The 16417-nt window shown below is 44.0% G+C and overlaps 1 protein-coding gene across 6 annotated transcripts in view; it reads right to left on the reverse strand.

Annotated features, from left to right (window-relative positions):
• Positions 1 to 16417, reverse strand: part of HIPK2 (homeodomain interacting protein kinase 2) — a 329092-nt gene that overhangs the window by 31677 nt on the left and 280998 nt on the right. For all 6 annotated transcript variants that reach the window (XM_069227995.1, XM_069227993.1, XM_069227994.1 and 3 more), the window contains exons 14-15: positions 7526 to 7764; positions 3540 to 3712 (exon numbers count right to left, since the gene is read on the reverse strand). In XM_069227995.1, coding sequence (XP_069084096.1) covers positions 3540 to 3712; positions 7526 to 7764 — 412 coding nt within the window. The remainder of the gene's footprint in view (positions 1 to 3539; positions 3713 to 7525; positions 7765 to 16417) is intronic.

Consider the following 16417-nt stretch of genomic DNA (forward strand, 5'->3'; position numbering starts at 1 on the left):
GCCTTTGGACATGGCTGGAACATCAGGGCATTTCCCTGGTGGCTCAACATCTGGCGGGCTCTCTGAATGCCAGAGCAGACAAACTCAGCCGTCGATGCATAGTCGATTACGAATTGCGTCTCCATCCGGAGGTGGTGCAAGTTCTCTTTCAAAAGTGGGGAGAGTCTTGGTTAGATCTGTTCACCTCCACAGAGAACAGGCAATGTCTGCAGTTTTGCGCGTTGGAGTTTCCAAGGCGGTTCTCGCTCAGCAACGCTTTTCATCTCAAGTGGAGCTCAGGCTTCCTGTACGCCTTTCCACCAATACCACTTCTACCCAGAGTTCTCAAGAAGATCAAGAATGACCGGGCCCAAGCCATTCTTGTGGCTCCAGACTGGGCACGAAGAGTGTGGAACCCAGAGCTACTGAGCATGGTCACGGATTCTCCAATCAGACTGCCTCTTCGGGACGATGTTCTGTCGCAGCAGCAGGGGACGGTTCTTCAAGCGAACCTGTCCAGTCTCTGCCTTCTTGCGTGGAGATTGAGCGGCGGCCATTGATGACTTTTGACCTTCCGACTGAAGTCTGCGATGTTATCTAGGCAGCAAGGCGTCCCTCACCAAAACAGTATATGCCTGTTGTTGGCACAAATTTGTGACATGGTGCATGGACAAGTCCATCTATCCTCTCTCTGCCCCTCTTTCTGAGTTTCTCTTATTCATTCTTTCACTAGCCCATCAAGGTTCTGATTTGGGCACTCTTAAAGGCTACTTATCAGCTATCTTGGCTTTTCTTAGATTGCCAGATCAACCTTCTCTTTTCAAATCCCCTTTTGTAGATAGATTTCTTAAAGGTCTAACCCACTTGTATCCTCCCAATCCATTTATCATGCCTCAGTGGGATCTCAATCTTGTCCTCACTATACTTGATGTCTGCTACCTTTGAGCTGTTACACAATTGTTCCTAGCAGCTCCTTACCCTCAAGACTGACTTCCTGGTGGCTATCACTTCTGCTCGCAGATTGAGTGAGCTTCAGGCTCTTTCTTCCAAGCCTCCATTCTTGTCTGTACATCCTGACAAGGCATTGCTACGCACAAGGGCCTCCTTTCTTCCCAAGGTTGTCACACATTTTCATGTAGGCCAATCCATCACATTGCCTACTTTTTATGCACCCCCACATCCTTCTCATGAGGCGAGACTCCACAGTCTGGATCCAAAAAGAGCTTTGGCATTCTATCTTAATTGCACAAAGGATTATCGGGTGGACGATCAGCTCCTTGTTGGGTATGTGGGTGCAAAAAAGGGAAGGCGGTGTAAAAGCGTACCATCTCACGATGGGTGCTTCTCTGCATCAAAATGTGCTACTGTTTGGTGAAGAAGCAGCCTCCAGAGGGTTTGTGTGCTCATTCAACCAGACCAATTGCTGCTACCACAGTGTTTGCATGCGAAGTTCCTGTCCTGGACATCTGCCAGAGAGCAACGTGGGCATCATTGCACACATTTACTAAACATTACTGCCTGGACAGTCAGGTCTGCAGAGATGGCTACTTTGGTCGTTCAGTCCCGCAGGACTTTTTAGTATGATTTTGGTTCGCAGCCCACGTCCGAGGATGGCATTGCTTGGGTATCTATTCTAAGGTAAGGAATCTGCAATAAGAAGTCTCTATCAGATGAACAAGTTACATATCGTATGTAATGATTTACCTGGTAGAGACATATTCTAGTTACAGATTTTTTACCGACCCCCCATCCTTGTTGCTTGCAAACTGATTTCTAGGGACAGGGATTCCCATTTAAGGGCCGTAGCTCTGGTGCTCCATTTCAGCGATCTTCATGGCTCTGCACTTTGACTGCCTATATTCGACCCCAACGTCATAACCGCGACCACGACGCCAACGATGGATGCGGAGTTGACCGATGCCACCTGACGGTGCGTAGGTGTAATGCTCGAGGAAAAAAAATCTGGATCCAGTGTGATGTCTGGGGAAATTCTAAAGGAAGGAATCTGCAACTAGAATATGCCTCTACCTGATAAATCGTTACCGAAGGTAAGTGACTTGTTCAATAATTTCTTGGGGACTAACTGCCACGCCGAGCACTGTCAAGGTTCCTTGGGAAACGACCTGGGAGGTGACTGATTTTTAGGGGGTGGACAGACAGTGAGCTGCATTTCATACTGGTGGGGCCACCTACAACGAGCAACACTAAAGACCATGAGAGTGTGTTGAGTGTGTGTGTATGTATATATTTGCTTCAAATGCTGAGATCTGACTTTTTATGTTTTATGGATATGTGTATATGTCTAGCTCAATATAGGTATAAAAATAAATATATATATATATGTATATATATATATATATATATATATATATATATATATATATATATATATATATATATATATATATATATCTAGATAGATAGATAGATAGATAGATAGATATGCACATACATAGGAAGTCAGATTTAAACAATTTAAGCAAACATGTAGGCCCATATGCTTCCTTAAACAAGGTCTGCTTTGCAATGAAAGTTACTTAGACAAATGTGTGTGGCAAGGTATAGGCCTATATGTTCCCTTAAACAAGTTCTGCTTTGCACTGAAAGTTACTTAGAAAAATGTGTGTAGCAAGGTGCAGAGTCTGATTTTTTGTTCTGTGTTGCCTCCTGGCACATTTAATAGCAGTCTTGGTGGGGATAAAGGGTGGGGAGGTGGTGGCAGAAGAAATAGAAATGGGACACCATCCTCAACTGGTACCCCCAAGCAACACCACTGGGAAGTGAGCAGCACTGTAGCCAGTCTCTTATGTGCTTTAAATCTGTATTTTCTTTTTGATAATCACTTTTATTAGGTTTTTAGTACAATCACAGCCAATAAGATAAACAAGCAGATACCGGGCCACCAGCCCAAGCCATGAATACAGTATTTCTCTTACAAACATCCGTGCTAGGCATCAGGAAGCAGTCAGCTTTTCTAGGTCCAATCCATAAATATCTGTTTTTGTTTTGTTTGCCTCATATTGTCCCACCACTATCCTTAGGCCAGTAATTTATGAACGCTACCTGTAGGCAACTAGTCACCTGGTATGGTTCGTAGTCTGAGCCACGAAAAATTTCCAAAACACGTGCTGAGATTACAAACATGCATGAAACGTGGTCTTTTTAACTAACGCAATGCCAGATCTAAGACATTTTAGGATGTGGTCCATGATACACTCTGGTTCTTAACTAAGAATGTATGTCACTGACTGAAGTAGAAAAGAAGAAGCAGAAGCAGACTGAATCCCAACTCTTTTGGTAGATTGTGCAGGTGAAGATCTTCTGATGGTCGGTCAATCATAGCTGATGCGCAAACCGTTAATGACATGAAGCTGATACTGTTGAACCTAGAGCAACATGAAGTTAATAGCATAATCACTCTACCCTTCATTCCCCACTCTCAGCAAGTCCCTGGCACCCACGCTGACAATTATACATGTTGTTTAAATATAGCACTTCTTACCAAACGTATTTCTACATGAAAGTCCCTGTGCACACAGAAGACTGATCTTATTCCTTACCTGGCTGAGGTTTAATGGCTGCTGCTGTTGGAAAGTGTGGACCCCAAGCCGCTGCTGCCGGTACGAGATGGCTCCAGATGAGCCTCCTGAAGAGTGGCTGCTTGTTGCACTCACCAGATTGGAGGATGACGTTTTGGACTTGTATGCTGGTGTGGTGTGGCTTGTGGTGGTGTCTGAAATAGTAAAAAGAAGGAAAGTAGTTGGTCAGGCACCTCAATATGCACCCCTTTGCATCAGTACGTACAGGCCGCATTTTAGACCTGTGCATTGGCGCCCACTGGCCCCAGCACAAACCATGCATCATTGCTTGTTGGGCACATCACAGACCTGTGGATCAACACTCATTGAGCATACTGTAGTACAACATTTACATCCTCCTCATGTGTGGTGTTCAATACCATGGCAAAATGACAGAACGGTCCCATTTAGACTACAGATCTCATATTGTCTTCTTTGCTTGGAAGTCAGTTTTCATGCCACTGTGGGACCATTGTTGCTAAGTTGTATAGTGATTTGAGACACATTCAGCTTTAAACCAAAGGCACGATGCAGGCTGTGGTTGGTAACACCCATACCTACACTAGATAGGGCAAAGCTGCAAGTCCCTGAACGCATACTGTTGTCCTAAAGGTCAGGATAAGTTGAATCGGTCAAACATGCCAATGCTTTAAGGGGCAGGTTTTTATACCAGATAAAAAGGGGTGCCAAAGCACATTGTAACTTGAATAATTTTATAGACAAAATTGTTTAGCTAAGGAAATTGATATAAAGACAAGATATCAGGGTCTATTGGGCCAGGACCGAACCGCAACTTACTCAACACCTGGAGGCTGCGGGGAACCAACAGTGAGGACATCTCAACATGTCACCTCAGTGCATCCAATCACCTGCTACATTGATGCGAGGAGATGCAGTAAAACATGTCCAGGTTATTGCTGAGCAGCAAGAGATCATGCAAAGGCTTTACTTTCACTATACTTGACAGCTGTGAGCGGGAGTAAACATTATGTGGAGACAGTGCAGGTGGGCCGTGGTGATAAGCAGAGATTACCTAGAAGCAGTGAATAAACATCCAGGTGATATTTACATTTTTACCTGGTTGGACAGAAAAGGCATCATGAATTTACTAAACACTAGTGAGGAGGGCTCATAAAGACAAGCATAATTTGCATTGAGTCAACTGAGCAACTTCCGACTTATCTCCCTGCTTCTCTATCCAGTCAAAGTGATTGAGAAGGCCATCAACAAGCATCTCTCCATCTATTTCGAACGTCACCATCTTGTAGACAACACTCAATCAGAATTCCAAAAGAACCACAACACCAAAACAGCAGTCATCACGGCAACCAATGACATTCAAATCATCCTGGACCAAGGAGAAACAGCAGCCCTCATCCTCCTTGACCTGTCTGTTTCCTATGACACTGTCTCCAATAACATCCTCTTTAGAAGACTCCACGAGAATGGCACCCAAGGATCCTCTCTCAAATGAATCTGTTGCTTCCTCACAGGAAGAACCCAAAGGGTCAGACTGCCACCCTTCACATCAGAGACCAAGAAACTGTTAAGCGGAGTCCCACAGGGATCATCCCTCAGCCCCACCCTTTTCAACATGAATATGACACCACTCACCAACATCATCTGATCACAAGACATCACCGTCATCTCCTATGCCGATGAGACACAACCACCGCCAGAACCAACTTTACCAACTGCATGACCATGGTAAAAGATTTGAAGCGACCCACCTGCCTGCAGCTCAACTCTGACAAGACAGAAGTACTGGTCTTCAGCAAAAAGTTCTCCCCATGGGACTCCATCTGGTGGCCATCAGAGCCAGGACCAACATCTACACCCATGGACCACGAAGAAACCTAGGGTCATCCTAGACGCAAAGCTCAATATGACGGCTCAAGTCAACGCAGTGTGCACCTCCTGCTTCCATGTCTTACGCATGCTGCAAAAAATCTTCAAATGGTTGTCATAGAACACCAGATGAACACTCATGCAAGCACTCATCATCAGCAGTCTGGACTATGGCAACAGTCTCTAACCTGGAATCTCCAAACAACTCCTATACAGACTCCAGGCCATCCAGAACACCGCTGCAAGTATCATACTTGACATCTCACACCTCATCCACATCACACCACACCTCAGGAAGCTTCACTGGCATAGACAATTCAAACCTCTCACGTATACATACAATGCCCTACACAACACAGGACCAGAATACCTGAACAGCTGCATACACTTTCACCAACCCACCAGACCCCTACGCTCTGCCTCACTCTCACTCACACACAATCCTTGCATCTGCAAAATCAAAACTGGAGGTTGCTGATTGTCCTACATCTTGATGGATTCATATGTAATCCTTGTAAGAAACGGATACTTAAAATGGCACTTCAAAGAGAGCTGTATTTTCAAAAGAAAGACAGATATTTGCCACATTACACATAGAACATGCTTTCCTATTAACTGTGTTTGTCATTGATCTTCAGATTTAGAATTGTACACAACGCAGGCATCAAATAAAGGCTATGCTCGTCCCAAGAAGTATCATCAGTATGGTCCCCCCCAAAGACTTCCATTCTAACATGTTTCAGCCAAGGGGTTTAACTTCAAATGGACTTCTTTGGCTTATCAGTTCTAAAATGTCTATATCATATCAAATAGGAAGACAGAGAAACATATTCTGTCTATTGTAATGTTTAATTGGCAGCAGTGAAATGGTATTATGGGCATATGTATAGTTTATCTGGCAGCAGTGTGTAGGAATGTATTGCCCTACTTAGGCCACCATTTTTACCATTACTTCTCCCCTATATCTACCATTAAAAAGATCATCACTTCAGCCTACCGCCAATTCACCCTCTTATTCTTAATCCCTAAAATTGAAATATAATTTAATTGAACTCCATCATTTTTACACTAAACCTAAACAATGTACAGATTTGATTAACTTCACATTAAATAAAATGGCACCCTTAATCCTAACAAATATGAATGATGTCCTTATATTAATAGTAATTACATCATGTTAAATTAATGTGTGTTATAAGCATAAGCAAACCCTTAAATCTAAACTGAACAAATATTAAAAATGTAATTAAAATGTATTAAGTTAAAATAAATGAAAGGTAAATCCTAATAGTCTAAACGTTCATTATAATGAAACTAATCAATTTAATTTCCAAAACAGTGAACTCTAACTGTAGTAAATGATAAACACATTATTATATTATTTAAATTAAATTCAAACACAACAGGAAACGTTAACCCTATATCTACCCACACCCCCTATAAATGTTAGATCATTATTTATATAGAATTAAATTAACAAAAAAAAAGAAAAACCTGATAAATGTTAAATATTTAATTACATGAATATAAGTTTAGGTAAATTCACTGTCTCTAAATCAATGTAAATATATAGTTATCTTTAGACTACGTATAAGCTTACTTTCAAAGCCAAAGTAATGGTTCATAGGGACTGTTTGTCACTTCGTCTCTCGGATATCAAACGCAGCTACCCTGCCTTTTCCTATTTACAGGATTTGGGCAGAGAGGAGACAATAGAGGCGGTGCTAAATTTTATACATGCTGCTATCTAAATTCGTAATTGCTATTAACTGTTTTAATCTGTTTTTATATGTGACACTGTTATTTATTTTTGTTTATTGAGTTTTTTTATTATAATACTTGTAATTGACTGTCTCTTTTATGGCTCTTTTGAGCCGAATAAAGTGTTTTGATGATGAAGATAATGGCTCATTGAAGAAATGGTATAGGGCGAGGTGATGGAAGGGAAGTAATCTTAAATCAGTGTTAAAGGTAGGACGCATTGGGAAGGACTTGTGTGAGTAGGACTCACTGGGAAGGACTCGGGTATGGTTCAGCAGGCAGTAGTGAGAAGGGGTATGGATTCTGTATGGTTTGACAAGCAGTAGTTGATAGCGCTTAGTAACATATGTATGACGTACCTGGCAGTAGGCTATCACATTCCACCAGCACTTCACTGGGCTGTGTCTTTAGCGGTGGCACGATGATGGTGCGAGGATTCCCGCTTCCATGTGTATCCATGGGGGCTTTGCTGTCCCCATGGTGGTTCACAGGCTGTCGCTGTTGTGCTGCCTTTGGGCTGATGTTGCTGGACGTGTCAGAGTCGGGAGAGTCATGCACAGTGACACAGCTGATGACATTCTTCCTGTGCTTTAGCATGCTGCAGAAAAAACTCCAGTTAGTAAGCCATCATGAACAAATGTGCTTTGACTTTTAATGAGTTAATCTTGTAGCGCATGTGTGTGCTTGGTCATCTCCACGTGATATATGTAGAGTTGGTACTGGAACCTGCCACTGGGCTCAGTCTTCAAGTCAGGCATACTGGGACACACAGTTACTTCTGTGTGTGCAACAGTTACACAGCTCACCCAGCAGCTAACATGAGTTCCTTTGACAGTGGTAAGGCATAATACCTGCCAGGAGTTCACCCTGTTTTCACAATTTGTCTTACTCGTACTCACTCGCTCTCACATTCATACCCGCCTCCTTCACTCTTCCTCACATTCTTTCACTTACTCATTCTAACTGATACTCACCCCCACTTACTGTTACACACAAACATACTCATACTCAATGGTTCTCATTCTCATTTGTATAACACACACGCCTAAACACACTCACCCTTTTACACTTACTGACTCTGAGCACTGGTGCAACTGCACCTGCTGCACCACTGATAGCTACACCCCTGACTCACTTCCACTCCTTCTCACAATCTCCAATCATTCACTCTGAATGCAATCACACTCCTTCATTCACTTCTTCGTACTCACTTTCTCCTATTTATACACACTCAAACTCAGATTCTCACTCATTTTCACTGTTATTGACACTCACAAACACACTTTCACTCAATCTCATTCACTTTCAATCACTCACAAATACCCTTATAAACACATAGTTACATGAACAGAGAAACACATTTTTACTTACCTTGCTTCCTTTGCTGCACAGCAGGACTCTGCTGTTGGACACTGGAGGCTTCCTTTGCTGCACAATGAGGAGTCAGCCATAGCAGCAGAGGCAGGTTTCAAAAGGGAAATACCCACCTCAATTCCTCTCCCAGCTTCTTGAGAGGCACAGCCCTATAAGAAACTGGACAGAGCTGGGAATTCTGCCCCTGCTGCTCTGTTTCGCTTCTCATTGGGCTCCAGGATGCAATGATGTGCCCCAGACAGCCACATTTTAGCAGATTGACTGTGCTGCCTGAGGCAGGCTCAGTTTGTCTGCCAAATAAAATGGATTGTGCGTGTGTGAGGGGACTGTACTTAAACTACTTACTCTTTAGCTGGATCATGCCTCAACCCTCTCAGCCCCCTCTTGTCATTAGGAGCCTGGAGAGGAAGCCGAGAGGGTTGACCAGTGCACTGGCCATAGTAGTGCAAACATTAAATTCGTGTTTTCATGAACACTGCTTAATTAAATACTGTACCGGGTCCTCTGAAGGCAAGGTGCAGAACGTGGGGGCTCACAGGAGACAGGAGAGCTGCGCCATAGAGTCTCGAACAAGGACCCGCTACTGTATGTTGTGTTGCCATGTCAGAATGGGGCATACATTGCTACAAGGAAGAATTTGCACTCAACCGTAATGCACAAGAAACTCCAGTCGTTGCTTTAAAATGACGCAATGGAGTGAACTGCAAAACATCAGGGTCTACACTGCCCCTAAGCTTTCTAACTAGTATAGCAAAAATGGCAATGCTAGGCAAAGAAATGTAGCGGGAGGAGGCATTCACTAAAGTTTTTGCGATTAACCCCACAATGAAAGCAGGAGCCCCAGATAAGATATCGGCACTGAAAGACATGCACTTTTTAATGTTAAGGATTTCAGGGAAAGGATAATAATAATGTCAGTAATATATGTGAGAATAAAGAATATTATAATATTAAAGAAACACAATAATGAGAAACCTCTAATAATGATGAATTGTTTATGGCACAAAATCCGTTTGATATTGCTTTGATGAAAATGAAGTACGTTTTTTTTCTAATTCTAAGACATAGCTGACAATCTTAGAAGTAAGAAAGCGCCTCATGGAACAACGAGTCAACCAAAGGAGGATTACTGGTGACTAATCAGGATAGTAACAAAACCAAGGAAGTGGCTAAAGTCAAACACTTCCCAATTTAAGAAATAGGTCAAGCAAGCTCCATTTCCTCTTGGTTAACATCACCTTGATAGAAAAAATGTTGCTTTGCAAAGCCTCCCTAACGCACAAGGTCCTTCAAGAAACATGTTTTCAATTATCTGGAATTGGAAGCCAGTCCATTAGTCTTTAAGCTCCAGTTTGTTGGTGTTAGTGCAGTTGTCAAATCCATGTGCATTTCAAAGAAAAAAATCCTCTCAGGAAATGTTCTCTCCTGAAGTATCTGCGGCATTCACCTGCTCCCCAGGCCTCATGCATAGGTTAGCTGCTTTCATCTTTCTCTGCGCCTTTTGAGGAAAGGCTTCTACTGGAATCGTCCAAGAAGCAAGTCAAGTGGACCCTTTGCTTTCCCACTTGCATAGCTACAAAGGCTAACACACACAAGCACAACAGTAAAATCAGTAAACAGTCTTGCCAGCACAGATCTGAATACCCGTGTTTGGACACTAATTGATGAATTCTGACCAAATTAAACCAATTAAGCAGAAACTATGGTACTTATGATCTGACTAATTGATGAAACTGGCTAAATCAGTTTGCAATCACCATTATTCCTCCTTAAGTCATTGTTTACTACTACTATGGTAGGAAATCCGCCTAAGATTAAGTTTTATTTCTCTTTAGCGAATCACAAAAAAAACGTTTTCTCTACCTAGTGTTCTATTAGTGACCCACTTAGGAACATAGTTAAGAGAGATCATTAATTTTCTTCTATCAGCCTCTTGGTGGAATAGGCCTCTATTGATGTAGGAGACTCGCCTGTTTGACTCAGTCTGGGGGCCACACATCAGAGAGGGGCTATCAGGGTCTCCTCCCTCGATGCAAAGGCATGCAGGCACCATGCTTCCACTGTCTGGGGAAGGTGGTTGTCAGTCGCAGAATGCTAAATCACAGCTGGGTGATAAAAAACATCATGTGGCTCGGCGCTGGGTGCATTTTTAGGCTAATTTTCCTGCGTTCAGCTCGGCTGAAGACCCTTTGAATTTCAGTGGTGGCATGGATGAAGGCACTGCCATTCTACGAAATTCAGGCAAAACCAAAACAAGCGGGACACACTGGGCAGCGGAGCATGCCTGAGCTAGAGAGACGTATGGAAAGGATTCCGAACAATGCACTTGTCTTTAGGGCATCAGAGAAGAGATTCAGAGAGCCCACGTAGGGCGCTCCTCGGATTAATTCTGACACTTCGGCCTCAGTGCTGGACAGGCTACGCCGGGAATGGGGACACTCACCAGGAGGCTTTAGAGTAGGGGGGCTGAGTTGAAGACTGGAGAGGGACCCTCTGTCCCGCCAATCCTGAAAGCAGTCAGGAAGCAAAAAGATTCTCGACACATACATGCTTCAGAACTGCAGGTAAATCCCATGGCTTAGAAAAATATTGAGTAGAAACAAATATTTGGCCTCATTTAAAAAATAAATCCTGGGGAAAAGACCCCCTGCCCCCCTGGAGAGGATCGGAATGCAGTGCGGGGTGCAACCCAGGGCTTGTACTATGAAACATTTCCGGGGGCAGATTTGAGCTCTAATCCGCCTCCCGTTCCAGGCTCGACGCGGGAGGAGGGGGGGAGGAGGCGGCGGTCGCCTCCGAAGGCTCCAGGCCCCGGGCGGCCCCGGGCGGCCGCGGCAGCGGGCGGGGACTGCGGCGCGGGCTGCTCTCAGTGATCGCATTAGGTTGCTGTGGCAACGCGGGCTCTCCGTGATTGAAAGGAGCAGAGGTCACGGGAAGAGCTGGGTGATTAGAGGAGATGGAGGAGGGCAGGAAGGAAGGCCCCCGTGCCTGGGGACAGGTCTGGCATAGCAATGAAGGAGGGAGCCAAAGATGGAGAAGTGGGGACGGGGAGGTAGGGGAAGAGGGAAGTCAACAGCAAACGAGGGGAAAAAGCCAGAGCGAAGGGAAGGACATGCAGGGTAGGAGGAGAGTGTTATGGAAGTTAGTAAAGATGGACAGAAGGAAGGAACGAAGGAGAAGAAATACGAAGGGGGGACGAACAAGAAAGGAAGAGGCAAACAAAGAAATGACAAGCAAGACAAAAGGAAAAAATAAAACTAGGAGGCAGAAGAAATAGCGAAACTGAGGATTCGAAGGGAAGGACAGACGGCAGGTGGGGATATAGAACTAAACGAAAGGAAATAATGGAAACGAAGGAGGTAGTGAACGAAGCAAAGAAAAGGGTAAAAAAGCAAAGGGAGGAATAAAGGTGTTAAGGAGAAAGAAGTGGAAGGTGAAACGTGTAAGAACAGGCGAGAAGAAGAAGAGAAAATGTGGCAGTCAGGCTAGAAACGAAGGAGTAATAAAAGCATAAGAAATAAGTCAGGAAGGAGGGATTCCACCAGGAATGAGCTGTGGGAGAGAAGAAAGGAACTGAGGAAAGAAGGGAGGAGGACAGTAGAGAGAAGCGAAGAAAGAGAAAAGGGAATGAAAGGAAAGAAGAAAAGAGGCGAGCAAAGGAGAATAATAATAGGAATCAAAGAAGGAGTGTAGGGGAAACAAAACGATCGAAAAAAGAACGGAGGATGGAAGTGGTATAACGAAGGTCGGGAGACTATAATTGAAATGTATAAAATTGTACATCAGTGAGACTGTATATAGGTACTGAAAGAAATGTATTTCGACCTTGCATTTTGCACAGCCCAGCCTCACTGTGGTACCTTTTTAATATAGTCATATTTTCCTTTTAGCTGAATACAAAAAAATAACATTGAGTTGTCTTGTTAGGTGGCTCAGCAACACCACTTTTATTGTAAAATTAAAATCACTGGATTAGCTGGAATATTATTGGATATTATCATTATTGGGAATTATCATTGGAATATTATTGATAAGATGAATTTAATGGTCTGTACATGAAATATGAATGCATATATGCTGTTTTTATTCTGCAATGGTTTTAAGTAACCAAACAAATAAATAAATAATGTTATAGTTATGAGAGAACACCACTTATGCAACCTAATCCAGAAATTACAGGTATAGTGCGGAAAGTGCTTGCGTAGAAACAGATGAGAATCTGGCTCCAAAATCAGCCATGATGCGGATCTGAACAAGTATCTAGGACTGCGCTCTTCTACACTAAACACATTGTCACCCGCTGCACACAAGGGTTTGCAGGAGGCAGCAGAACGACAAAATGTTGCAGCCGTGGAGGGGCATCCAATGGTGCTGTGTGGAAGAAGAATTGTCCACCAGGGACACATACTGAAAGTGGGTAACTTATGCCCCAAGGTGAAGACATAGAATTTAGACATGCTCGTTCTGTGCTCCACAAAGCCCCCCAACTCTCCAAACTTGAGCTAGTGAATCTATGGATAAAGTGACGTGTATCTCAGCCAGGTGATGTGAGGACCAAGCCAACAAGGGCAGCAGTAGGTCGGCAAAATATAGGTGTGGTTGATTAGGGGGCCAAGGCAGGTTGATTGTGGCAAGGAAGACTTGTAGACAGTCAGGGCTTTAAAAAGCCTGAACGCAGGCTTGATGAAGAGCACAGTGATATGGTCACCACTTAAGTCTTCAAACAAGTCCAAGAATTGTGGAATGGGTTCACTAAGGGAACTGTCATCTGCGATCCTAGAAGTGGGACAGAACACAAAATAAGAACAATGGGGGAGTTGAGTGGCCTTCAAAAGCATAGGAGGCAGACACAACTTACCCACCCACAAGTCACACGCAACCATTGAGGTGACAGGAACTCTGCGAGCTGGGGAAGTAGGCAGTTAGAAGCCCACGGGTGCAGTGGAGGTAAGTTTATCTGTTGTGATATTTGTTCATAATTTGTGGGTATTGCTCAATCTCACAATCACCTGCACGAAAGTGGAGTAGCGTCCCACCTGCCGCCCTAACATAGAGGCCATTAAAATTGATATTGTCTTTGCAAAATAAATCAGACTCACAAATGTAACCACATCTTGTCACGTGATGGTATACTAAAAATCTTGCCTGGATCTTGAATGGCCGGAGAAACCAAATTAAACAGGGAATAGTGCTCCAGTACCTTAAGTGATAGTCCTCAGACATAGTCATGCTGCAAGAAACGCACCTGAAAGGTAACAACTGTAAAGAACTAAATAGATATGAATACACAATACTGGCAAACAACTTGTGTTATACCTCTGACTTGAGAAGAGTAGGACTATTCCATAAAAAGTCCACTTCTTTCATCCCTTAAACTGCACACCCAGGCCTACCAGACCTGGAGGCAATGCTCCTGCGCCTTCCCCTGGGCATACTAGTCATGGGAGGCAATTTCAATATGGTAATCAGTGAAGATTGGGAAAGCAAAACCACATAGGACAGTCGAAGGCTGCACAGCACCCTTAGCTGACATTTGGTGATCCCACAGATCTGTAGTACTTAAAGAATAAGGACATAGTGGGACAACTTAAGGAGACAACAGAACTGTGTTTCTGAGAAAACTCTGGAATGGTAGACTCCGCAGCCACGCTGTGGGAGGTCTTCAAAACAATGATAAGGGGACAGGCGATGTCATTTATTATGGGAGACAGCAAGAAAAAATGTGTCCAAATGAAAAATCTTGAGACAGAACTTCTAAACTCAGAGAATCGAGTTTAAAGAAGAAAGGGAACAAACTTAGGCAAAGACTGGACTTGAAACAAAGGAAATACAGGATTGTGGCTGAAAAGAATGCAAGAGCAGTGTACATGTCCCCGCATCGCAAACACTATGATGTGGGGAATAAATCTGGGAAATTGCTGGCCTGGGTAGAGCATAGAGACCAAACCAGTAATTGGGTCCTGGAAATCAAAAATCCGTTGGGGTAGCAGTGAGGGGAAATCCTGAGATAACACAGATGTTTGATGAGCGCTAAGCTAAAATTGATGCACGGGCCACGGCACAGCCGCCATCCAAAATATGAGACTTTCTTAAAGAAATCCAACTTCCTGGTCTGTCAGCAGAAAACTAACACTTTCTAGAGACAGAGGATACAGAGATAGCCGCGGCTAATTGTTGCTGTGCTCAGACAAAGCCGTAGGATCTAATGGCATACCCATTGAACTATACAAAAGCATGCCCATCCCTCTGTTGTAGCACATACTAAGTATGCTGAAAGAGGCCGGAGAGGAGGGGGAGTTGCCACAAAACCAGAGGCTGGCCAATATCGTGGTTATCCCAAAGAAAGAAAAACTGCCTGTTACATGTGGAGGCCAAAATTCTGGCCAAAGTATTGGAAAAGATACTGAAAAGGGTAAACTGACACTGGTACATCCGGACCAATCTGACTTAATGCCCAACAGAGGTACAAACCCAACCTACTCTGCCTATATGGAGTTCTAGAACTGACATGCACAGTGCTGGAAACAATGTCGCTTGATGGCACCATGGCATTTGACACGCTACCTGCTTGAATGTTTGCCTTGCTGGAAAAACTGGGGTTTGACTCCTGCTATGGGTGGGGGGTGGAGGTCTTATACGGACAGCCGCTTGCCAGTGTAAGACGCAATAAGATGGATTCCAGCATATTCAAACTGGACAGGAGAGCTATAGAGGGATGGCCATTATCTCCCGTGATGTTCGCTCTGTCACTACAAACCCTTGCTGCGTGGGTCAGGAAGGACCAGCTCTTCCAAGTACTGAAATGGGCAGACACTTGGGAGGGCAAGATATCGCTGTACACAAACAATATCTTACTTTACAAAGCCAACCCTGAACAAAAGTTCCTAGGTTCTTACAAGTATTTAAAATCTTTGGTAGCTAATCCGTGTACACTATAAACTGGGGTAAATCCCAAATGTACACCCTCATGAGAGAAACGCCACGCCTCCCACCTGACTGTATACTGCACTGGACACTCGAGGGCTTCAAAAAACTTGGTATCAACATAACCAAACGCCGTGACAGATTCCTTACTTAAAGCGAACCTGTACCGTCTGCAATACTGTCATTTAAGCAAGATGTCAATCACTGGCAGACGCGTTCGCTAATGGGCAGAGCAGCCCTACTTCAAATTTTGCCACTGCATAGATTCTTTTATGCCATGCAGAATACCACATACTGGGAACCTGCTGAACTCTTCCATAAACTAGATGGTGAACTGAGGCTGCTCATGTAGAATGGAGGTTCTCTGCACGTAGCGCTCCACAAGCTAACAGGGGGATACATGATCGAGGGATAGCTGTGCCAGACATTAGAAAGTACTACTTGGCTGCATAACTAGGAACAGTCAACACCTGGGTGTTTGCGGCCCAAGATGAGCCTATAATCAGGGCAGGCAGACATGCCATGGCCACTAGTGGGCACCCACCCTACTACAGGGCCCAGCCCCGGGGGAACTTCCATTCTATGAGGACACAGTGGTCTCTGTATGGAGAGAAGCAATGGCATATGTTGGATGGAAAGATACCATTATGGTGAAAATTCCACTTTGGGACCATGACACCCTGAAGGCGGTCGGAAACTCAGAGGGCTTCACGGAAGTGGACACAATAGGAATCTTGAAGCTAGGTGACCGTGGACATGAGGAGATCTGAGCTCCTACAAATCCTTCAGTAGGGATTACCACTCAGCAGCCACAGAACAGTACAAATACTTTCAAATCAGACACCCCCTACACTCTCATATCCTGCAAGGCATAAAACTGGTTGAGTCTTCCCCCTCGAAGACAGGCTGCTGCTGCACCCTCTAACCAGAAAAAAACAGTGTTTCTAGTCTAT

The sequence above is a fragment of the Pleurodeles waltl genome, chromosome 4_1, assembly GCF_031143425.1.
Source record: "Pleurodeles waltl isolate 20211129_DDA chromosome 4_1, aPleWal1.hap1.20221129, whole genome shotgun sequence".
NCBI classification, from domain to species: domain Eukaryota; kingdom Metazoa; phylum Chordata; class Amphibia; order Caudata; family Salamandridae; genus Pleurodeles; species Pleurodeles waltl.